The following is a 23553-nucleotide window of genomic DNA, read 5'->3' as shown; positions in this document are numbered from 1 at the left end:
GTGGGGGGGCACCGGCCGGCACACATGTCAGCAATTTGGCTGCCTTGTGTACTTTGGCTTTTAAAAAAGCATTTAAAAGTAAACAAATGAAGGAAAATCTGGCAGCTGGATTTCAAAGCAAATTGCTTTCAGCTGATATACCCCGTTCCCAGCTTGCTTGGGTAGGCTGGAGCCGAATGGATCCAGGGAGAGGAGCGCGTGGCCAAGGAGAAGCGTGGGGGCGGGCGGCAGGGAGAACAAAAGTGGGGAGATGCGGTGGGTTTGGTTCTTCCCCTTCCTTCCTGTGCACCCAACGCTCCCGCCGGAGAGGCTGCTCGGTGCCGCGGGTGGCACCGTGGCTCCCCCGGCTCCTGCTTCCCGCGGGGCCGGTCCCGCACCCCATAGAGGAGCCGTCCCTGAGCGCTGCAGCACGCGCAGGCACCGCGTGCCGCCCCTTTGGTGCCCCCTTTGCTCTGCTAGCTCCGAACAGGGCTCAGCTCTGTCTCGGGGTTGCAACCAGCCGCTGGGCGCCCTGTGGACTGCAAGGGACAGGAGAGCGCGGGGAAGGGACCGAGGTCGTCGCCTGGTTCCTCCATCTCCGCCTGTGTTCCCACAAGCTCGAGGACCTTGTTGCAGTCGCTGTTGCAGGTGCGCATTGCAGCCGTGCCCGGCGCGACGAGCAGCTCAGTGAGTGACACCCCTTCCCGGGGCGCAGGACACGGCAGGGAAAAAGGCAACTTCACATTTCCCAAAGCAAGGGAGCCCCAACCCCTGCATTCGGCGGGTTGCGGCCTGGCCCGGGCGCTGCTTGCGGAGCTGCTGGAGCAGCGTCTGCCCTGAAGCGGCTCTGCCTGGGTGCTCCATGGGCAGATTCGTCCTGGGCAGGATGCGCCGTGGGAACAGGGAGGCTCCGGCCCCTCAGGGCAGTGCGCACGAGCCCCCGGCACAGACGGCGCTCTGGAGGTCCCTGCAATTTGCGGGACAATATGGAAACGTGCAGCGCGGCTGCCATCGTCACTGCGGCGTCCGAGCCGCTGCTTTGGTGTGAGCAGGTGTGAGCGGCCGGCACCCTGGGGCTGAGCGGGGGCTGCAGGGGCTGAGGCCGGCCCTGCGTCGTGGCCGCTTCTGTGTGAGCCCCTTCTCGGGCACGGGGAACCCCCCCGCTTCGCTCCCAAGGCGCTTCCCAAACGGGCTTTGCAGGGAGACCTGCGGCCGGAGCGGCGCTCGCCCTGGCCCCGCATCCCTTCGCCTGCCGGGGGCTTTGCCGCGGCCTCTCGTCATCCCCATTTCCTCAGCGTTTTGGGGCCTTCCTCATTAATCTTTTTATTTTTATTTTGACAAATGCATGTTTCCAGGAAGTTGCTGGGGTCAAAGCAGCATCTGTTGCTGGTTATTCAGGGGGACGCGGAGGGGCTGCGGGAGGGTTTCCAAAGCAGCGAGCTCGGGGAAGCGCTGGGGCTTCCCGGCCGGCAGCTGCTGATCCTGAGGGGAATCGGACCGGCCCACGCCTGGTTTCAGGGAAATCCAATCCATTTTCCTCGTGCCCACCCAGCTCCCGTGCGCTGAGCCCGGTGGCTCCGTGCCCCTCGTCCCAGCACTGTTGCGGTTCCCCCTGTTACAGCATCAGCAGTGACGTTAGTGGCCCTGGGGGCTCCGGCGTGGGGCTAGTGAGGGGTCACACTGGAACTGCTGCCCACAGGGACCGTTTTGGAGCAAACCTGGCTTTATTATTTTTTTTGTGTATTTTTTTTTCTTGCAAAACAACCCAAGGAGGATCCAGTGCCAAGGCGAGGGCCATGGAGGAGCCCTGGAGATTTATCGCTGCGGAAATACTTTCTCCAGTGGTGGCGGACGATTGCAGCAGGAACAATAGGAGATTCGCAACGTGAACAAAGCTGATTTCGCTCGCCGGTTTATCACCGCGCTTTCCTTGCGGAGCCTCCCTTCCTGGAAGTGGGAGATGCAGCTTCCCCCGGGCGCCGGGCTCCGTAATCAGCAGGAATGGCAATATCCTGGCCGGGAAGCGAGCTGTGAAACGCCGTCGCCCCGCGTGATTTATGAGCCGGCAGAGCGCGAGCCGCGCCGGGCGCGTGCAACATCCACCTATTCTTTGTCCCGCGCCCCGCATCCCCGGGGAGCCACTGGAGGAAGCCCGTGGATTCGGCACATACGCGCCGTTTCGTTTAATTTAGTGCTTTTATTGCCGCCTCTTTCCGAGCGCCTTTTGCAGGCGCGCGGTGACACCGGGCCTGGGCCACCGGGCAGCGTGGCCCCCTCCACGCCGCGGCCCGCGCACCATTATGCAGCGCTCCCCGGTACCGCGGATATGCAATAATTATTCCAAGTGATCAGGTCTTAATTATGCAACACCGAAGATGATTACCATGCGCCAAATTGGTGCCGAGTGCTTCGTTATGTATATGCCGAATTTAGTCTATACTATTATACCCAGTGGGTGGCCGCAGACAATCAGGAAGTAATTAGTTTTGCTGGAGGTTGCGGCTGGCTGGCGCGGCGCGGAGCGGCCCGCTGCGCTGCTCGGTGCCGCGGCCCCCGGTGCCGCGCGGCTCCTCGTGACGAGCTAATGAGCTGTCTGCGTGGCGGCCCCTAATTAGAGCTGTCGATGCTCATTCGGAGATGGAGGCCGCGCGAGCGCCGCTCCGCCGGCAGCGCTTCCCTTTGCCAACGGCCCCGATGCCGCTGGTGGTCGCGGTGTCCCCGGCACCCGGTGCTGCGGCTCCGAGGCCGGCAGGGTGCGGGATGCCCCTGTGCAGCGGGGAGCGGCGCCTGCAACGCGCATCCCGCTGGGATGGGTGTGGGGATGGCAGCGGTGCCAGCGGCCTCCGTGTCCCCCATCCGTCATTCCAGGAACCCCGGCAGAGCGGGTCCAGCTCTGCCATCGCGCAGGGCTGGTCCCAAGTGTGGAGCAACTTTTACCTCCGTTACACAAAGGAAACTTTCCGGCTCGTTCTGTCGGAGATGCTCGCTCCGTGGGAATGATTGGCAGACTGGAGAGCCGAGAAACTAAATTGTTTATACGCTAATGAATAGGAGCTTGATTGCAAGATCCTGTTTGGAAAATTATAGTGCTGAATTGAAGCCGTACAATTACATCCAAAATGCTGCATATTCATTTCATCTGCTTTGCATAGAGATTAACAAGCGAGCCCCGAAGCAGACTCTGAAATTAAAGCTAGCACCAGATTTAGTCGCAGGTTACAAACTAACCGGCATTGTTTGGCGGCTTCAGTCCGTACCACCTGCCTGCCGCGTGATTGCGAGCGCCTCCGCGCAGCCCGCGACAAAGTTTCTTCCCCTGGAGGCAGCGGAATAAAAGGGGCGCCTGCCCGCTGCCTGCGCGGCCGCTCCGGCCCCTCGCTCCGCGGAGGGCCTGGGAAGCCCTTGTTGTTCCCGGGGAGCTGAGGGATGGCCCGGAGGTGCCGGAGGAGCCGCAGTTGGACCCGGGCTGGGGTCCAGAAGCAGCAGTGGCTTTTTGGGCTGGCGGGTGCTGGGGTGGGAGCGCTCCACACCAGCCCGCGCTGGGGCCTCTGCCTGAGTTCTCCTGGGTTCCAGGCCGCGTGGGTCCGTGTGCTCGTGCCCTGGGCTGGGCTGGTGGGGGGTAAGAGATGGGAAGAGGCCGGAGCCGGTCTGGGGGAGCCGGGTGTCCCACCAGGAGGTGGCCTTGTGGGTCCCGGTTTTGGAGGTCTCAGCCCCAGCTGGGGGCACCAGTGGCAGCGGCTGAGGTGGGTGATGGTCCTGCTGTGTGCGGGCTCTCGGCCGGGGTGCAGTGACCATGCGGTGAGGGCAGCCCGGGCGCAGTGACTGCGGGTTGCTCTGGGGGACGGGGGCAGCGCTAGGCTGGGAGGGGGCTACCGGCAGCACCGGCTCCGCTGGGCACAGGCGACCAAGGGCGAGAAGGGCTGCGCTCCTGAGACCGCCCCGTCCCCACAGGGATGGCCCCGGCCCCACCGGGAGCCGCTGGCAGCACGTGGCAGGGGACGGGGTGGCCCGTGGCAGCGCTGGCCAGGAGCGGGGCCTGCTGGGCAGAGTTGGGTGTCCCGACAGCCGCCGCTGTCAGTGGGAACCCCAGCAAGTGAAAACCACAGCGCTGGCTCTGCAAAGTCCAACACGTTTATTTGCTCCTCAGAAGCTTCTGTCCGATTGCGCTGCGTTTCCCTCTGATCCGCGCTTGCTCTTTCCTGGCAGCCGCATTGGGCGGGCGCAAGGGCCCTCTGCCGTCAGCGTGCGGCTCGGCACGGCTCAGCTCGGCACGGCTCCTCGTGGCTCAGCTCAGCTCGGCACGGCTCGGCTCGGCTCCACGCGGCTCTGCATTGCCCGGCTCGGTGCCGCTGCTCCGGGGCCGCCCAGCTCCTTCCCGCCTCGACCCTCCGCCACTTCCGCACACCCTCCCTTGCACATTGCCCCCCGCGATCCCCATGTCCTTCTCTCACTCCGGGACTGCGACAGGGCATCCTTTCACCCCGGGCTCCACATCTGCCTTAAACCTTTCCTTTCTCTGTCCTTTCATGCTCCCAAGTCCAATCCCAAACCACACCGTAACACCACAAATCCGAGCAAAGGAGCAGCGCTCTGGCCAGCAGCAGGGAGCTGCCCATTGGGAAAAGGCACCACGTCCTTCCCCACCGCAGGGCCCCGTCCGAGGGGCTCGGCCCACGCGGGGCTGCTCCTGCCCCATGAGATGCGTCCTGGCTGTGCTCCGGGGCCGGCTGTGCCAGGGAGGACCCTGTGCCCAGCAGCTGGGTCCCCTGGCCACGCTGCCTGCGAGGAAGCCCCTCAGTGCCAGCCAAACCAGGCGTGAGGCCTTGCTGGCCACTGGTGCTGGGGCTCGTGGGCACCTCTCCCTCCGCTCTCCCCGCTGGCGCTGGCCGGGCGCTGCCCGGGACGGCCCTGGTTGTCACGGGATGGGGGCAGCGTGCCAAGACTTCCTGCAGAACGGGCTGCAGCAGCGACCAGGCCTCTGCTGGAGGGCAGGTCACCTTGAGCGCCCTGGCAGGGATCTTGTAACGACCTGCACGTGGAGGGAGGGCAGATGGGGGGACTGGGGTGGAGGGAAGGCAGCAACGACCCCGCTGCAGCCCTGGGCTGGCTGTGGTGTGAGCTGGTGCAGGGGCCACGTCCCGCATGGGGCAGCGCAGGGAGCCCGGAGGCCGGCACAGTGAGGTGGACAGGGCGGCCGGGCCCACGCCAGCTAAGAGGGGACCCTGCTGGGTCCCAGAGCAGCATCCAGCTCCGGTTCAAGCAGCTCGTCCTCCGAGAAGCTGATGTGCAGGCGGGTGTTGTCCGCGGGGGAGAAGGGCCGCGCACTGTCCGTGGGGCTGCCCAGGGCGGCCAGCTCCTTGCCCGGGGCCTCCCCCGCTGCAGTGTCATGAGTGCTGGGCAGGGGGGACGCGTGTCCGTTCTCTGCCGTCCTGTCCTTGCCGAGAGCGCGCAGGGAGGGCGCTGCAGGGGCCAGCTCGGCGCTGGGCGCAGCGCCCCGGGCGCCCGTCCTCGTCTCGGGCTCCAGCACGGCGAGCGGGCCGGTGGCGACGCTGCCGGACGGGCTGGGAAGGCTCCCGAGGGTGCTGCTCTCGGGCTTGGCCTCCACCTCCAGGCTCGGGGAGGTCTTGCTGGACCTCTTGCGCAGGATGGGCGGCGGGGGGTTGATCTTGGGAATGGGCTGCTGCCTCCTGGGAAGCACAAGCGGAGAGGAGGGTGAGAGACAACGAAATGTGTGCAGAGGACTCAGCCTCTCCAAAAGGCCGAGGCCCTTTTGGGGTCCCGCCGGTGCACCCCATTGCTCACACACCCTGGAGTGGTGGCACTGGGAGCAATGCAGCATTGGCCCTCTTGCCACAGAGAGCCAGAAGCAGGGCAGAGAGTGACCCCATCCCTGTCCCGTGGGGGACACAGGGGCTTTGATGCCCCCGCACTGCCCTCGTGGGATTCACTGGGTCTCAGCCTGCGCACAGAGCGATTGCCCGGCCCCTCGGCTGCAGCCCTGTCCCCACAGCCGAGGGAGCTGTGAGCGCCCGCGCCGGCCGTGCTGCTGCGGGGGCAGAGGGGAAGCGTCTGCCCAGGGGTCCCCGCAGGGGCAGAGGTGCCAGGTCCCTACCTGTCCTCGTCCACCCTGCTGTCGCCGTCGTCTGCCTTCTGCCAGCTGCTCCCGTTGAGCAGAGCAAACTCGCTGACCTCAGAGCCCTCCACGCGCCGGCTGAAGCCGTCGTGGCCCTGCAGCACGGCCAGGCACTCGTCCTTGCCCTCGTAGCAGGAGCCACCCCTCTCCAGGCTCACGAGGTTGAGGTAGGAGTCCCCCATGGCCAGGGCCGAGCGCGAGCCGGGGCCCACGGGGCTGCCCAGGACGCTGGCGGGGGTGGAGGTGGACGGCAGGTTGATGTCCAGGCTGTAGTGGTTCTTCAGGTTCAGCGACAGCGACTGCGCCAGGGACAGGTTCTGCAGGGAGCGCTCGACTGGTGGGAGAGACGTGACAGGGCTGAGGTGCTGCAGGCTGCAGCCCCTGGGGTGAAGGAGGGTGCGAGTCGGGCACGGGCGGCCCCGGCCCCGCGGCCGCTGGCCCCTCACCTGGCTGCCGCCGCTGCGCCTTCACCTCCAGCTCCTTGAGCTGCCGCACGAGCAGCGAGACGTGCTGCAGCAGGTCGCGGTTGGTGAGCAGCAGCTGCCGCACGCGCGCCTGCGCCTCGATGCGCGCCGCCGTCTCCGCCGCCAGCTGGTCCTTCAGCAGCTGCACCTGCGGGATGGGAGCTGCGGGCACGGCCTGGCGCCAGCCGGCCCGGCCCTTGGGCCCCGTGCAGCGCCAGGGTGGCATCGTGGGCGGCCTCTTGTGAACAGCTCCCGCGGGAGCTGTTGGACACTGGGAGTCTCGGAGGCCTGGGGGTGGCCGGGGGCTGCTGCAGCACTGGAGCGGCCTTCCCAGGCCGCAGCGAGCGCATCGACCAGCCCTCCTCCCCCTGCTTCTCCTCCTCCTCCTCGCCCTTGCAGCCCGAGCGCAGCGGGTGCGGAGCCAGCTCTGCTCCCAGGTCTCCCGCCTGCAGTACAGGATGCCCAGCCCCGCGCTGCCTTTCCGGGCGCTGCCAGGGAAGCGGCTGCGGGCCGGGAAGGGGCCGCCCTGCTGCCTGCCGAGGGAGAGCGGGACGGTACCTGGGCCACAGCCACCTGCGTCTGCTGCTGCTGCTGGAGGAGCTGCTGCTGCAGGAGCTGCAGGCAGTGCTGAGAGGCCAGCGGGGTGATGGAGGCCGACGAGCAGGGGCTGCTCGGGCTGAGCAGCTGCTGGGAGCCAGCTGGGTACAGGGAGCAGCTCTCGGATTCCTGGGCACAAAGAAACACCGTGAGAGTGCCCAGCTCAGCCTGGCGTTGGGACAAGGCCTCCCCAGGAGCTCCGGCACCGATCCCAGCGCAGCAGAGCTGCCGTCCTCCCCCCGGCACCAGGGGGCTGTCGGGCGCTGTGCGATGCCCGGGGACAGCGCGTTTTCCAGTGGCTGCAGCGGCAGGGCTGGGCAGTCCGAGCCCGGCTGTAGCTCTGAACAGGGGCGGAGGGTCCCCAGGGCAGGCAGGGACTCGGATGCTGCCACTTCTCCCGTGAGCATTCGCCGCCTGCATTGCTGCGTTGCCTCCATTAGAGCAGCGGCAGCAGCAGCTCTAACGACAGGGCCATTAGTATATTAGATCCCAGGCAGACACCATCAATAACGAAGCCAAGCAGTGTGTCCCTTCAACCCTTCTCCCACCCCTTGGAGATATTAGATAAGAAGTGCAGAGACAAGATGACAAATTTCAGAGCTGTCCCCGATGCTGCCGTGAGCCTCCTGCTCCCCTGCTCTGCCCCTTGGGGTCTTGGGACCCCGCTGAGCCCCGCGCCTGCCGCGGCGACGCTCTCCCGCCTCCCGGCCCTGCGCTCCTGCTGCACAGGGGCTGGCTCTGCCAAGGACAAGCAGTCAATTTGCAGCTGGGCTCAGTGCACACATTACTCTAAAGTCATCCATTAACCTCAGGAAAAAAGTAATCCACAAGCACCAGGCTTAGCTCCCAGGGCTGAGCCAGGGAGGAAACCAGCAGCGAGGAGCTGAACGTGGTCACAGGAGCTGGGAGGTGCCAACGTGCTGCCAGGCAGGGCTGCCACCCTGCAGGGCCAGCACCGGGGCTAACGCAGCCGGGCGAGTTCGCAGCCACAGCACGTGCTACAGGGCCAGCCTGGGGGCTGTGACTCACGGGGACCCGTGGGGAATGAGGCGGGTATACGATGGAGCAGGGCACCTGAGGACCTTTACCACGCGTGGTGACTGAGGCCGGGTGGGTCTGCATGTCCTGCGAGCCTGACCGCAGTGTGGCCTGTGGGAAAGAGGGCCTGTCCTGCCTGGCTGCAGAGCGTCCCAGGGCAGCGGCAAGTGCTGGGTGCCAAGAAGGGAGGTGTCTGCAGTGGTATCTCCATGAAAGCCCTTCTCTAAAGCGGTAACAACAAACCAGCCCCTGGGTGGCCCCCACAGACTGACCTGGCAGCTCTTGTCCTTCGAGACCTGTCCGGGTTTCAGCATGCCAAGCTCGACCCTGGCAGCAGGGAGCTCTCCAGGTCCCCGCTCTGGCACACAGATCCCATCAGGGTCACTGCCAACCTCATCCACGTCTGTGATCTTGGAGCCCTTCATCTGGTGAACTTCAGATGAGACAGATAAAATAAACCCGAGTTCTCACACACCACTGGATCGCAGCAGCCGCCCGCAGATCGCAGGGCTGGCAGCGGAGCCGAAGGCTTAGGCAGAACAGCCAAGACTTTTTTCAAGTCTCTGCGTGTGGCAGTGGGGCAGGAGCAAGGCAGTGGGCTAACCGTGGGGCTAGTGCCTGCAGGGAAAGGACCCTTGGCCTCCATGCTCGGGGTGGGGAGGCCCAGGACGGCGCAGAAAGGCTGGAGCAGCCCTGGCAGGGCAGCCGTGCGCTCAGTCCCAAGGGACGTGCAGCTTTTGCTGCCACCAGAGCTGCCTTACAAAGGACAAGCGATTTTGGCATTTCCCCATCCCAAAGCCTCTGCCATTGCTGCTGAGGGAGCGATCTGCCCGAGACCTGGGGAGGGGAAAGTCACCTTCTAGCGGCTGCTCCTCCACGGACTTGTCGCTGGCGCCGTCCGCCTGCCCGTCGGCGTTCTGCAGCGCGTGCTGCAGGCTCAGCTTGTGGCACACCTCGAAGGCCTGGCCCACCGTGCGCACCACCCGCATGGCCTGGCTCTGCAGAGCGAAACCACGGCGCGTCACGGGCAGCAACGCGCCCACCCCTCCTGCTCCCCAGGGAAAACGCGGATCCTGCCCCGATGTGCCAGGGGGGCCGGGAGTTGCCCCTGGGATGCGTGTGTCTCAGGACAGATCAGTGCAGCCTCTTCCCAGTCTAATTCCTACCACTCTTCCTCTGCCCAGGCACCCTCCAGCACTGCCCTGCACTGGCAAGAAAGCAGGGCCAGTACTTGGTTTGGATGTAGACCCTGGCCCTGCACATCCCTGGCAGTCTGCTCGTGCAGAGACGTGCTCTGCCCTCTCTGTGCTCTGAACTGAAGTGGCTGCACTGCTCGGGCACACATTTTCAGGGACATTAGTGCTGCATCGGCCTCTCCCCCAGGACCTGGACTGGTCAACCTCAGTGCTTCCATCTGTAGCACAAGGAGAGGGTCCCCCTGTGATCTCTCGTCCTTGCGAGGACATGGCCGTGGCCAGGGAGCATCCTACCTTCTTTTTAGATTTGAAGACATTGCACCTGAAGGAGTTGTTAGCACCATCCCTCGCAATGTAGCTAAAAATTTTCAGATCTTGGGAATCATGAGACACATAGAAGATTCTAGGCAAAAGAGACACAGAGTGAATTAATCACACAGCAGACTCTCTGACCTCAGAGAAACCTCAGAGGCTCTTGTGCTCACTGAACAAACCCAAGGATAGTTCAAAGTATCCAGAAGCCAGAGAAAGGCGGCCATGCATGGTGGATGGCCTTTCCAGCAATTACCAAGGCCAGGAGGCAGCTAATTGACAGAACACTTCTTGCTTGATGGAAAATATTCTGGTTTCTAAAGCAGCTTCCGTGAAAAGGCTAAAAAAATATAGTTTTAGAGAACGTGTGTCTATTTTTGGCCCTGACAATAAATCTCTGCCCTGCTGCAGTGTAACAGAAGTGGCTGTGCCACTTCAGCAGCTGGAATTTTGCTGCGCTGCAGCTGGACCAACGCAGGGACCCCCCTGCCAGGGTGGGAGCCGCTGCCCCTCCAGCTGCCCCTGTAGGGCCGGGTTGTCCCAGCTGCTCTTCCCTGGCCGGAGCTGAGCTCTTCCCCAGCCCCTCTGCTCTTCCCAGCTGCAGCTCCCAGGACACGGGCGCTCCCCTCCGTCCCGAGCGGCTGCGCTAGCTCTGGCTCGCGGCGGGACAGGATGGGGAGAAACTCGGGACACTGTCAGAGGAGACCGGCACCAGACGGAGCAGGGACTTGGTGAGCAGCACAGAGGAACCGTTAGGAGCACAGCCCTGTTTTCTTTAATGAGTGATGATGATACAGCACAAAAGCCAGCTACTCTTAGACACATCTCCCAGGAATGTTACATTTACTCTCTTACTGCTGGAGGTAATACCTTGAGCAGCTTCCCAGAAGAAAAAGACAGCCCCGCAGAGTTTGCCTAGGTCTGCCTCTGAGCGGAGACACCACAAGATATGTGTGGGTGAGGCTTTTGTCTCCAAAATACTTTGAGATCCTAGGGCAGGGGCTAGGGAAAGTTACTGTTGCTCTGTGCAAGTTAATTGCCCATGAAAACTTATGCCTAGAGTGAGGCCCTTCTTCAGAAGCGCACGGCACCCAGTGAGCCGTGCTTTGTAGCAAAACCCAGGGAGGCCGGTCTTCTGAGTCAGAATTAGAGAGTAATTCTGTCTGGAAGAGCTCTCTGGCAGTCATCTGCCCCAACCCCTGTTCAAAGTACGGCCAACTTCAAAGTTAGAGCTAGCTGCACTGTTAGATCAGCCCGCCAGTCTGTTTGTCTCTCAAAAATGTATGAAAAGATTCCCCCGGTGCAGGAATTTTGCCCCCTCCTTAATTTTTCATGGGCCATTGGAGAAGCCAGGCTTCTTGGTGGTGATCAATCAGCAAGCAGGATGAGGAAAATGCAGTCCCTCTGGTATGCTTAATTACCTGGGAGCTGGCTGGTGTAAGGCCCTGCTGCATACCTGTACACAGGATCGTGCATCACCACCATTTTACTCTCGTCCCAGGTCCATTCCTTCCTCTGTAAGCAGAGAGGACAGAAGCAAAGTTAAAGTGTATCAGAGAAGATGAAATTGCACCAATCTGACAGGCAGGGCCGTGGAAAACAGTGCACTTGTCCTAAGCCAAAATTCAGGCTACAGTTAGATTATATTAACAAAGACTTTGCATCTTAGATGAAGAAAAAAAATTCAGATCATTTATCATATGTGATCATCTGATCACAGCTTCCAGGGCTGAAAACTGTCCCTAAGATTAATTTGTAGCATCAAATATGCAGAAGAGTAACATATTTCGGGAACAAGGCTTTGAGCTAGTGCTTAGGAGAGCTGGCTCCAGCTGCTGCCTTTGTGCAGGTGTGAACGTGGAGGTGCTAAGCACAGCCTGCGCGAACAGCTCCGCAGAGACAGTACACAACGAGCCCACCAGAACTGGCAAAAAATGGCTTGTTCCAAAAGCCTTGCTTTTTTTTTTTTGGTCAGAAAAAAAATCACTTTCCACTCTTTCTTTTTTCAGCAAGGTTTGTTGTTAGTTTGTTTGATGAAAAATGTAAAAAAATGACTTCTTTTTCTTCTGAAAATCCTGGGTGATTTTTAAGAAAAGGCCAGTTTGGGTTAGAAGTTTATTGTGATTATTCTGAGCAGCTCTAAGACATATTCAAAGCCTACATGTAAAATAAGTCTGAGGCAGCATCACAGAACCCCCACTAAGATGCAAACATGCAAATCCTGCCCGAGCAAAGCCTCCAATTGCCTCACTTTCCCGCTGATCTTTGGAGCACACTAAAAATCTACTTTGTCTACAAAAGGCACAGGCGGTAACCGAGGCCAGTAGCTTTCAATGCCCAGTCTCCATGTGACTCTTGCATGGGCCGTGAGAATGTCCAGGGCTTGCTGGAACCTCAATTTTGGAAAGGCTCTTAATCCCCAAACACAGCGGTTTAATGGAATCCCAGACCACATGTGAGCGGGATGAAAGCTTTTACCTGTCAGGGATGATTTAGGTGTGACAGATCCTTCCTCCAGCCCCGAGCAGGGACTAGACCGTTTGGTCTAGCTCTGTGAGACACGGGCAGCTTCCCTGCGGCCGTGCGGCACGGCCGGCTGCCCCTCCGGGACCGCTCTGGCTCCCGACTGCCCTGCAGGTGCTGCAGGAATCTCACCTTCTGCTTCTTGCGCAGAATCACCTTCACGCCGTCCACGGAGACGATGATGCTCACCTTCTTCTTCTTAATGTTCTTGGCTTTGAACTCATACTGTTAAGGAAAAAAATCCAGATTAGGAGAGATGCAGGACAGGGAGGACACCTGGGGCGGTAGCAGTCAAGCTGAGCTTGATCTTCCGGACTATCCTGCTTCAAGAGGCAGATTCTTCCCAGCCCTCAGTGGGAACTCAGCTCTTCTAAAATCTACTTGTGACCGTCCCCTTCCTGCAGCCTCGGGCCACCCCAGGAGCAGTGAGTGGCAGGAGGCTGTGGTTAGGGTTACACCGGAGCGTGGCAGGGACCCAGCACCCAGCAGAGACCCAGCGCAGCCCTGCCGAGATGGGGGTGCTTGGGAGTAGGAAGGGTCTTCTGAAGCACAGGACCAAGTACTGGGGTGAGGGCACACGGCAGGGAGCTGTTAATTCAGATCCGGAAAGAACGTTCATGATCTGCTGGCGTTTGAAGGGCCTTAAACAGCCCAGTGGGACTCTGTGCCGAGGTGTAGCTAGAGAGATGGTGCTTGCAGCAAAAACTAAGCAGTGAATTATGGCATCTCTAGTGCCCTTGTGCTGCAGCACTGCAGTGCTTGGGGAATATAAGATTACTTATGAAGTGTAAGGAGGGCCAGATGGGTGGCAATAATGCAATTATATCTTAGTCATTTGCATAATCACATTAACCTCGGTGGGCTCAATACCTCTGGAAAAAAAATCCAGCTCCTTATCTGCAGGTGCCTGCAGTCTGAACTCACCTCCATTTATGTTAAAAATTAAACTGCCAGATTTTAAATGCTGCTTTTGATGGTAACTAAGAAGCATGACAGAAGCCTCCCACTCTGGAGACCTGTATTTACTTTGCTGATCCTCTCTGGCCCACGTCAGGCCAGCTTCTAAATAAAGCGGTTTGCTACTCTTCGTGTTCTCCATCTGAAATCCAGCACCGTGAAGCAGCAGTCCAGTTATTAACAAAAACAGATACAATGAAAACAGGTTGCTTTTTTGTTCCCCAAAGGCTAAGGACTCGCTCCAGCTCACTGCTGAGCTGCAGCTTGAAGCATCACGAGCCTCGAGGGCAGAGAAGGGCTCCCTGCATGAAACGCGCTGCAGCCCCTGGGCAGGGACCTGCAGCCCTGCAGCAGCCTCGGGGATCAGCCCGGCTCCCCTGGGGATCAGCCCAGATCCCGTCCTTGCCGTCCAGCAGATCCCAGGCTGCAGGGTTGGTGCTTCCCTCTCTCAGTTCAGGTCGTGGTCACACACCCCACAGGTGGCCGCGCTGAGCCCCTCATATGGACACCTCTGCCTGACAGAGAGCTCTATTTATTTCTCTCTCTTTATGCCCAAACGGCTGGAAAAATACTAGCCAAGCTTCCCAAGAAAGTGAGCCATACAGTGTATTTTCCCCTTGCAGCAAAAGGGGTGCAATTACGTTCAAACAAGGCTCTTTATTGCGGCTTTACGCCAAGTCCCAGCCTGGGTCTTGCTGCGGTGGTTGTCCTCTCTGCCGTGGGCAGGCGGCCGGGAGCCGCGGCCGCGCACCCCGACGCTGCCGCGGGACGTCGCTGGGAGGACGGGCACCCTGGCCAGGCGGGAGCAGCGGGGCCGGGAGCCGCTCGGCTGCGGAGCGGGCGCATGCGGTGCCGCCCCGGGGCCGACGCTCTCGCCGGCTCCGCACGGAAGCAGCAGATGGGATGCAGCTCCAGTCCTTTAATTGCTTCCTTTCAAGCAGGAACCAGTGGGGTCATGTTTTGATTAATTGGGGTTTACATAAGGACAAAAAAGCAAATGAAAAAAATACACTGCAAGGTAGCAGCTTACCTCCTCTAATGCTCAATGTTTGTGGTAATGCACAAACTAATACACGCACAAACACGAGGCTCCCTGGTTAACCTCATACAGCTGTTGGACAGCAAAGGCTGCTCACTGAATGTTTTTTCTTACTGTTGCATTAATGCATTTTTTTCTCCAAATTTGTCAGGGTTACTGACAATGCAAAACCCAGTAGTGTTCGTTTCCTGTGCTGCCTCCCAAGATCCAGTGTTATTCCCTGCTGGTTGTGCTGTCCTCTGGTGGAAATCCTTTTGGATGTTAAAATATCTGGAATTCCCCCTTTAAGACAGCAGTCAGTGGGCAAACCTGACAGTTTCTTAGCTATGGAGACAAGATGGGCTGATTTAAAAGAAATGCAGGTCAGAAAAGGGCACTGCATCTAATTTAATTTAGCAACTTCATTAATCTCCATATTAATTCTATTTCTGATGCGTCTGACCTGGAATACTTTGTGTGTGTGCTTTTAAAATCCTGTGTTCAACTCTTTGCCTTTCAGATTGGTCCCACACACTGTTGGCATGTAATATTAACTTCTCCGAGAGCTAAAAACTGTATGACTAGAAATGTTAATGGAGCTGTGTAATGCATATTTCATCTCATAATTCCAGCCAAGCAGATATAAATTACACATGCAGTTACCAGCTTCCATCTGCTGATGAAAGAGATGGGCTAATGCACATTTGAAATCATATGCAGTTTCCAGCACTAAGAACAACGTGCATGAATAGAGTTATTCAGGGAAGCAATTCTTAATGTGATTAATTACTAAAGGTACCAGGGCTTTCATTATGCAAATGAAAACTGTCATAAAATAGAAAGTCTGCAAGTCTTAGAAAGAGTCTCAGTTTCAAGAAAATGCACCTTTCTCATTAACAAAGAGCAGAAGAGCCAGACTGAGAGCAGGGAGAGCCAGGACACACCGAGTGCTGCAGTTTGAAATGAGGTTTGCTACTGCACAGCGTAAATTGTGTCAAGGGAAACTGAGGCAGAGACTGTCCAGGTTTTTGAAACGGCATCACACCCGGGTTCACAAATGCTGCTGGGTCAGCGCTTTGTCTGCATGCCCAAAGGAAGATGCCACAAGCTTGGAAACAGACCCTGCAGCTGCAAGTATTACAGCCAGCCCTTAAACTGCTGCCCAGCCCCGTCCTCCCTTCTTCCCTGGCCGTGGTCTGCTGGGATGGCAGGATATTCGGGCCCATAAACAACCCTACAATGAGCAGCTCGGCCCTTTCCCAAACCTTCCTTCTGGCGCACGCAGGAAGCACGGCACATGGAGGTGGGAGCTGCTCGGTCCTGCTCCCCGACGCGGCCGCTCCTGGCAGCATCACGCCAGCAGGATGTGCTGGGTCCGTGCGGCGGCTCCGAGCTGGCACGTGGCGCTGCATGACACATATGTGACGGGAGCGGCGTGGGGAGGTGTCTTTCCCTCCCGCTGCAAGGGCAGTTTGCAACCTGTGACGCTCCACACGCAGGATCTGAGGCACTAACGCCGTGATGAATCCATGAATTTCTAGTTCAGGAATGCTGTTAAATTCAAACCAAACCAACGCGCTGTGGCATGAGGACGTGGTGTTACTCAACTTCTCTTTGAATTATTGATGCTTGGAGTGCTGCTGCTTGGAAATGATGCTGCACAAAACTCGGGACTTTTTTCTCAGCCAGGGCAGATTGCTAGAGCTCGGTTTGCCTCTCCAGGCCTGACAAATGAGCAGTGTCAGTTCCCACACCCTTTGGACCGCAGTCCAGTCTCAAATCCCGCTCTGACTCACCACGTCCCCGTCTGTATCCCACCCTCCAGTGACAGCACACGAAGCAAGGGGCATTTTCCCCCGCCAGCTCCAGCCCGCGCAGCCTCGCTCGGGCACTGCCCGGGCTCCGGCCTTGCCGTGGTTGGTCCTGGAAAGCACATGCCTGCCTGAATCCCGCGGACCGCGCGTGCCCGCCCGGGCCCCGGCGCGCGGATGCGGCTGGGCATAGTCTGGGTCTGTGCGCCAGTAACTGGGCAACTCGGAAACAAAAGCGACGCAGGAAGCTGCTGGCTCCAGGAGCGCACCTCCTGCCCAGTGGAAAAATGAGAATTTATGATCCTTGGAAACATAAAACTGTTCAGTGGAAAGCAGAAAGCGAGCGGGAAGCACAATAGGCGAGAAGAATGCTGGCAAAATACCCAAAGCCTTTTTTTCTCATTCAAATTAGCTCCTTCCACCATCCAACAAATTCCCTGCAGATAGTGCAATCCGTCCCCTACAGTGCTCCGAAGGGAGTTGGGAGCTATTGCAGCCCTGCGGGTCCCTGGGACCCCTGGGATGGCAACAGCTCTTTATTATGGTACATTGTATGTCTGCAGTGTTGAGAGGGGACATTGGGGTCACTGGCAGCCCCGACGCTTGGCTGGGTGCTGGGAAGGGCTTCGGGGGCCATACGTGTGTGTTGACCTCGGGGACCACAGGCTCGCGCACAGCCTGGCGATCCTTTTCTCTCCGTCTCGGATTCTACGCAGGAGCTGGCTGCCATGGTCAGGGCACGTCTGAGTGTCACCCTCTCTGTCCCCTACCTCCAGCTCAGACTTCCCTGGGCAGTTAAAACCACATTCCCACAGCAAATCCCAACAACCGGACTAACAGCGTTCCGGCGAAGCTGGCGAGTGGCTTCCCACCCATGGCATTGCAGATGCAGAAGGAGGCATTTCCTGGTGGTTAAATGGGGACTGGGATTCCCAGCTCTAGACAGGGCACAGAGTCCTCTCGTGTCACGGCCATTCCATGCGGGTACCCCAGGAAAGGCGAGCGGCCACGACCTCCTTACACCTGTGGCTAGTGCTGGGCTGGGACACCGGCCCGGCCACAGACCTGGGGCGGCCACCGCTCAGGAGCAGGAACTGGGGACGCCCTATCACACAGGGGTGATGAAAGGGGTGACAGGAAAACCTGGTCTGCAAGCTGCACCTTTCCCTGACACGCGTCACCCTGACACGCGTCACCCTGGCACATTGGCCTGAGGGGAGGGCGCCCGCAGGTTTGCTGAGGCCGGGGAGCCGGCTGCGAGTCCCTGCGCTCGGCGCTGGCTGGAGGACCCCCCTCCTCCCGCCGCACAGGGCGCTTCGTGTGCGGAGATAACAGCTTGGCAGCGCTGCCCAGGCCCACGGCCACCTGCTTGCACAGACTGAGGCTTCTGGTTTCCAGCTGGACACCACACACCTAGTGTCAAGGCCCTGAAGCACTAACAGGCCTCAACGGCCTGAGCAGCCTCAGCTGGGCTCTCCACCCAGCCCTGCCCAAGGTCCCCAGCCCCATTTAAGCTCAGTCCTGAGCCTTCCCTCCTTCCCAAGCCATGCTGTGGGAGTGCTTGCCTCCACCTGTGGCTACTCCCTGTGGATGGGCTCCCTGCCTTCGCCTTGGACCTGTCTCATCAGCGAGGACCTGCCCAGTGATTACAGGACTGCATCTGACCCTAGTTGCCCTCACTGGGTCAGGTCCTGACCTGCAGATTGACTTCCTGGCTTGTCCTCAGACCTGCTTCATCACCAGGGACTCGCCCAATTGGACTCCTGGTCAGCGCTGGCCACCAGCTCCAGGTCTGCACTGCTCAGGTACTACAGGCTGGGGGCTGCCCTGCTGCCTGTTACCATCCCTGCTTCCAGCTCCCCTTTCCTTATGGACTACCAGTCCTCACTACTCCCCGGCACCTGTGGAAGAGCGTGAGCCCCTGCACAGCTCCCGTGGTGCCCACAGAGATGCAGAAGCACCTCATTAGTGAGGAGGTAGCTGGCCAAACACCTTGTTAATGGTCAAACTCTGTGGTCAAGCTCTTGATACAGCTAGAGACGAACCATGCTGCAGATTGAAAAGGGGGAGAGAGTTCAGGGCAGTGGAGAGAACTGAAAAAAAATCTGAAATAAGCTAGGAAAATATTTGCCTTTCTGAAATCTCTAATTTGGCACTGTCAGCAATTTTTAATTGGTTTAATCTGCAGGGTTTTTTTTTGGACCTGTGCCCCACTACCCCGCAGCCATCATTAGTGTTCTTCGGCTGTGCTCAGCTAGGCCTCAGGCTTAGCTCACGAACGCAGCTCTCCAGTTGCTCCTTGAAAGTTGCCTGTAAATGGAAATGGGAGCGAGGGCTCGGCACAGCTCCCCTTGGTGCAGGCGCTGGCCACGTTCCAGACCGCTGCAGGGGGACGAGCCTTTTCTGTCTCGCTTTGGGATGCTCTTTCGGGGACAGAGGCTTCTGAAAGAGGCAACAAAGGGCATGTTGGGCATGTTTGGCCTGTGCCTCATGCTAATTCCTATTTTGGCTTTGGAGACTGACTCCAGGGCGGTGCACATGAGTGAAGCCACAATATTGCTTAGACACCAGCAAAAAAAAAAAAAAAAAAATTCCCTAGGAAGCAGTTTGAGTGCCCACCCTCCTACCAGCCCTTCAGGAGGCCACAGAGTGGCAGTTTGTGGGTAACCAGAGACCAACCCGTGGGTCCAGGCTTTCCAGACACTCCCTGCAAGAGCTTCAGGGCTCCACGTGTATTAAAATGAAGCCCTGCCAGGCTGCTTCAGCTCAAAGACCTCGTGTACTCCCGGTGCCCTCGCAGACATCCTGCCTGCTATTGTCACAGACTTCTTTTGGGTAACTTGGTGGAGTGAAAGTTCATGGAGAACTGGAGGTAGATAAGCCTGGGAGGTGCTGTTTTGGGAAAAACCGTTCCTTTCCAGCGAAGTATCACTGAGACTTTCTGCTTTTACAAGTATTCAAAACAATGAGCACTGGGAGTTGGCTAATCTGAAGACCTTTCCCTGAAACATAAGTTGTTTTTCCTTTTTTTTTTTTTTTTTTTTTTTTGCCATAAGTACTGAGTTATGGCTTTTCTGAGCTGGTAAATATTAACTAGAGCCCAAACTTGGGAAAGTGGGGCATGGGGAATGGGGCCTATTCATCAAAAGTTCACCTGGCAAGTCAAGGCAGCTGGTAGTGGAAATCTGGAGTTTCTGGCATCTGCTGCTGGTGAGAATTACACATGCTCATAGCATGGCATGTATAAGTAAGTAAGGCCCGGAAGGGCTGCAGCCCTAAGGCTCATCCATCGGTGGCTTCTGGCCTCCAAAGAGGCTCAAGACCCCATCCTGCTCTGCTAAGAGGGCTTTGCCTCTATGGCTTTGAGAGCCTATTTACAGCATAGTAGATTTGGACAGAAATACTAAACTGCACTTAACATGATGAAGAAATGGAAACTGAGGCCTGTTCCTTGGCTGCGAGGGGTGTATACTGAGTAAAGATCGGCCTGATGCCCTCACAATCAGTCAGTTGTCCTTGCTGGCCTACGAAACAGGCAGCCAAGGGAGGTGCCCAAGATGGGGCACCCCACTGAGGGCTCTGCAGTGAGCGGCGCTTCAGTGCAGCAATGTAAAGGTGAGACAGCAAAGGCAAGGGATATGGCTGGTGTTTAGGTGATGCTGGGCCAGACAGCGCGGCCTGGAGCCAGGTGGGCTGCCAGGAACCCCCAATCCTGGGGGGTACCGGAGCTCCCACGTGGTGGGAGCTGGTGGGGAGCAGCAGCACAGACAAGGGCTTCTGCTGGAGACTTCACCTCAGAAGAGCAGCAGACTGCTCCGGGATGAGGCTTCCTCGCCTCCTCAGAAAGGCTGGGATAAAGGCAGCCCTTTCCTTGCAGAGATCCTGTGATGCTGCTGCGCTCCGTCCTGGGACACGCAGCCCGCGGCAAGGTGACATCATCTGGCCCTTGGTGCCTCGCTGACAAAAGCACCATTGTGTGGCTGCCACTTGCAGGAGCCCCCTGCTGTCCCCAGGTTTAATGGGGAGCTTTCCCACGCAGCCCCCCCGGCCTGGCCCTGGCTGCTCGCGGGGAGCCTTGGTCCTGTGCTCCTTCCCACCTCCACTCCCTTGGCAGCAGAAAACCGCAAGGAGAGGCTGGGAATGCCGTGCGTGCTCTGTGCGTGCCCGGATCGGGCTTCTCCAGGCCAGTGGCAGCGTATTGGGGTTGCCAAACACCAGGGCAGCTGTGGCCGCAGTGACAGGCTGTGCGGAACGTCACCGTGCCCCTCGGCGCTGGCGCCCGCGTCCTCGCGGCAGAGCCGGGCGATGCCTCCCGTGTGCCCTGCACCGCTGTGCAAAGCCCAGCCTGCTCTTCCCAACTGCAGAGGGAAGCTCAGGTGGTTAATTAGTTTCAGTAATGAAGTAATGTCTTGGGAATGCCTGCCCGCACTCCAGAGTCTCATGTACCAGGCACTGAGCGCACACGAACAGGAAAATGCTTCCCTACCTCAAAGAGCTGCTAGATTAGGCAGAAAGCACTAATTGCATTATAAGCAGGTCAGATTCACCTGAAATAACCCTTGGAAGCAAAATTGCAACTAATACTCTGTGGCACCTTTAAATAATTCTGTATTTTTTCATAAGCATCAGTGTCAAGAGGCCAAAGCAGAGAAGGTCCTGTTGGTTGGTTTCTGCACATGTTTCATATCCTAGTTACCTTTTGGCCTGGTATGTAGGATAACAGGCAAGTTAGAGGATTTATTTGCAACCTTGTTCATAAATATTCGAACAACAAAGCTCTGAAGAGCAGGAGCCAGGGCTCTGCAGCAGGCACAGAGCTCCATGAAAAAGCCTCAGACCCCCTGCATGGTTGTGGGAAGGTAACTGAGCATTTTGTGCATTGACATTTTTCCTGTCCACAAAGCAAGGATGCTAATTTTCTACTTCACTCAATTCACTGTCCTGGTTACAGCTTGTCTCCTGCCAAACGACAGTGGCACAGCACCTAGCAGACGGGGCCCAGGCCATGAAATACTGCTGGACAAACACACAAGCAGGGAGCAACTGAGGATTTCTGCTGCTTGCTCCAAAGTCCCTTTGGTACACTCAGTCCCCCTCCTCCCTGAGAGCTTTGCAGGTCTGTTTGCAAGGTGACACATTCCTGAGGTGTAAGAGCCTCAGGGAGGGAGATCAGAGGAGCAGGGAGATGCTGCTTGCCTAATGCTTGCGTGATGTTGCCCTAGCCGAGCTGTGCAGAGGGAAACAGGAGAGGAGCTGATGTTCCTGGAGATCAGGGCAGAAGGGGCAGGGACGGTGGTGATTAACGGACTGCTTTGCTGTCTCCCTGGGAGTGGGTGTTTAGCGCCTTTTTACATGGCTTGGTCACAGGCAGAATATACACTAAAAACCCGTTTTTCATTGTTCCATGGCTCTTTGCAGCAGTGTTCCTGACGGTTGTTCCTCTGGGAGCGGAGCAGTGTGTGGCTGCAGGAGCAGGCAGGCCGCATGCACTGCCGTGAGAGCTGCCGTGCCAGGACAGAGACGTGCAGGGCGTTCAGCGAGTGCCCGGGGACGGGGAGAGCTCCTTGTCCTGCTGCCACGCTCTCAGGGAGGCACATGCCAGGGTCTCTGCATAATGCAGCGCTTCCCTGCGTTTATGTAACAGCACTGAGGGAAGCAAAACGAAGGAGGGTGGCAAAGCAGGAGCCAGGCAGCCAGCGAGGCAGGCGGGATGAGCCGCGCAGGAGGACTCGGCGAGAGGCAGGGCGAGAACGTCAAAGGAGGAAGAGGAAAGTCCTGTCTGCCCTGATCAGTAAATAAATCTACCTGACCCAGGCCTGCTCCCAGGCTGGACAGGAGCCCTGCTGGTTCCTCCCTGCACCTGAAGCTCTGTGGTCAGAAGAAACAGCCTGGTTGCAACCCTGTCATTAAAGCTGCTGTGGTTTCTGCATGGCAGGGGACAGCGATCCTGAGCTAGCCCAGAGGAGGAGCAGAAACCCAGTCTGCTCCCAAGAAAATGTTGCAAAGCCACATCTGCATGGCTCAAATTTTGCAGGGAGGGCCTCTCTTCTGGCTCCTGACTTGCTATCAAGCATCATGGGTGTGCTGGGTGCTCTCCTCTAGGCCTGCACCTCATGGCTTTTCCTCAGTACCTGGTAGAAGAATTTGCATCTTCTTTGAATATCTGCACCAGAGAGGAATTTGGACGAGGCATCTCTGCTTTTGAGCAGGCAGAATTCAAGCTAGAATGAAAAACTGATCCACATTTGCATTCAGAAACAGCATTTGATTACAAACTAGACCAGAATGAAAATGTGAGGGGTGCAGAGCTGCTTGGCGTGCTGCTATTTGCAGGCTGTGTTTCATGCCTCATTTGCTAGGTGCAATCGGGCTTCGTTCTCTGCTCATGGCAGAGCGCCCTTTGCTAGCTCAAGCCCTGGGTGCAGCTGAACCATTCGATTTCTCAATGCCAGCTACTTTCCTAACACGCTTGCTACATACTGATGGGAGGCAGTGCATGCTAACACAAAACCTGCCTTATTGCCAGGCAAGGAGCCGTTCTGGACACTGTGCAGTGCCTCTGTTCCTGAAATGTTTTGCCTCCGTGGTAAAAACCAGCAGAAAGTCAGATGTGGTGTTTAGATACGGTCTGCAAGAGCTGGGACGGCACCCGCTCTGGTGGCGAAGGGTCAGCCCCACGCAGCGCTCCCTGCCCTGGTTTGGGGCTTGCACGCCAGGACGCAGGACTTGCAGGAGACCAGCCTTACCCCACGGGAGGTGACCATGTTAGAAGGACAAAGTGTTCCAGGGCTGCAAGTTTAGGCCCAATAATCATTAACTGGAGGGAGCGGTGGCTGCAGCAGGACGGAACCAGCCTGCGGTCGCTCGGGATCGCTGAACCATCGTGCTCCCTGAGCCTATGTGGCTCTGGTGGCTGCAGGACAGAGCAAACGTCCTAACCGATGCTCCTGTCCTGCTGCAGCAGAGAGCAGCCTGTGTGTTCCTGGGGTTCCATGATTTTCTCAAGAATGAATATTCAGAAGCACCTGAAGATCAAACTGGGCGTTAAGCAGGGAGCCGTGCAGCTGGCAAGCAGCTTCCCAGGGCATCTCGCCCTGGAATATGGGATCCCACGGCACAACCCTCCAGGAGGCTGCGCTCGGTGCTGAGGGCAGCAGCAGGGCCAGGCGTACCGAGGGATGCACGTGCCTGGACGGAGCTGTGCTCACCCCGCTGCAGCCAGCTGTGTCTGCTCTGCCCATCGCACTGCATCTAACTTAACAAAGTCACTCTGCTCTGCCACGACAAAAAGGAAGAGCTTATTTTTGGAAGGAAAACTCTGGAGAGCAGATAGTCTGGGATCCCTGGCTGTTAGACTTGGCTTTGCAGCTAGCACAGTGATTCAGGGCTGTGATGCTCTCTGCAATGCAGGAGGCTGCACCCTCCTTTCCAGCAGCACCCACCCTGGTATTTAGTCACCTGCAGCAGAGAGTGACAGAAGGATGGAGGAAGGGGGAAGTGACTCAGGTGCCCTCAATACAGTCAA

The 23553-nt window shown here is 58.2% G+C and overlaps 1 protein-coding gene across 1 annotated transcript in view; it reads right to left on the bottom strand.

Moving 5' to 3' along the window:
• Positions 1 to 5188: 5188 nt before the first annotated feature.
• The window catches only part of LOC104575676 (carboxyl-terminal PDZ ligand of neuronal nitric oxide synthase protein-like), a 32027-nt gene continuing 13662 nt past the window's right edge, over positions 5189 to 23553 (bottom strand). The window contains exons 3-11 of the mRNA XM_088525373.1: positions 12375 to 12467; positions 11176 to 11234; positions 9702 to 9810; positions 9068 to 9209; positions 8484 to 8644; positions 7135 to 7302; positions 6559 to 6724; positions 6092 to 6446; positions 5189 to 5666 (exon numbers count right to left, since the gene is read on the bottom strand). Of these exons, the coding sequence (XP_088381499.1) occupies positions 5189 to 5666; positions 6092 to 6446; positions 6559 to 6724; positions 7135 to 7302; positions 8484 to 8644; positions 9068 to 9209; positions 9702 to 9810; positions 11176 to 11234; positions 12375 to 12467 (1731 nt within the window). The remainder of the gene's footprint in view (positions 5667 to 6091; positions 6447 to 6558; positions 6725 to 7134; positions 7303 to 8483; positions 8645 to 9067; positions 9210 to 9701; positions 9811 to 11175; positions 11235 to 12374; positions 12468 to 23553) is intronic.

The sequence above is a fragment of the Tinamus guttatus genome, unplaced genomic scaffold (assembly GCF_059628265.1).
Source record: "Tinamus guttatus ecotype Peru unplaced genomic scaffold, ASM5962826v1 Tinamus_guttatus_pri_ptg000226l, whole genome shotgun sequence".
Classification (NCBI taxonomy): domain Eukaryota; kingdom Metazoa; phylum Chordata; class Aves; order Tinamiformes; family Tinamidae; genus Tinamus; species Tinamus guttatus.
Note: the sequence above shows the minus strand (reverse complement) of the source record. Positions and strands in the feature narration are given on the sequence as shown.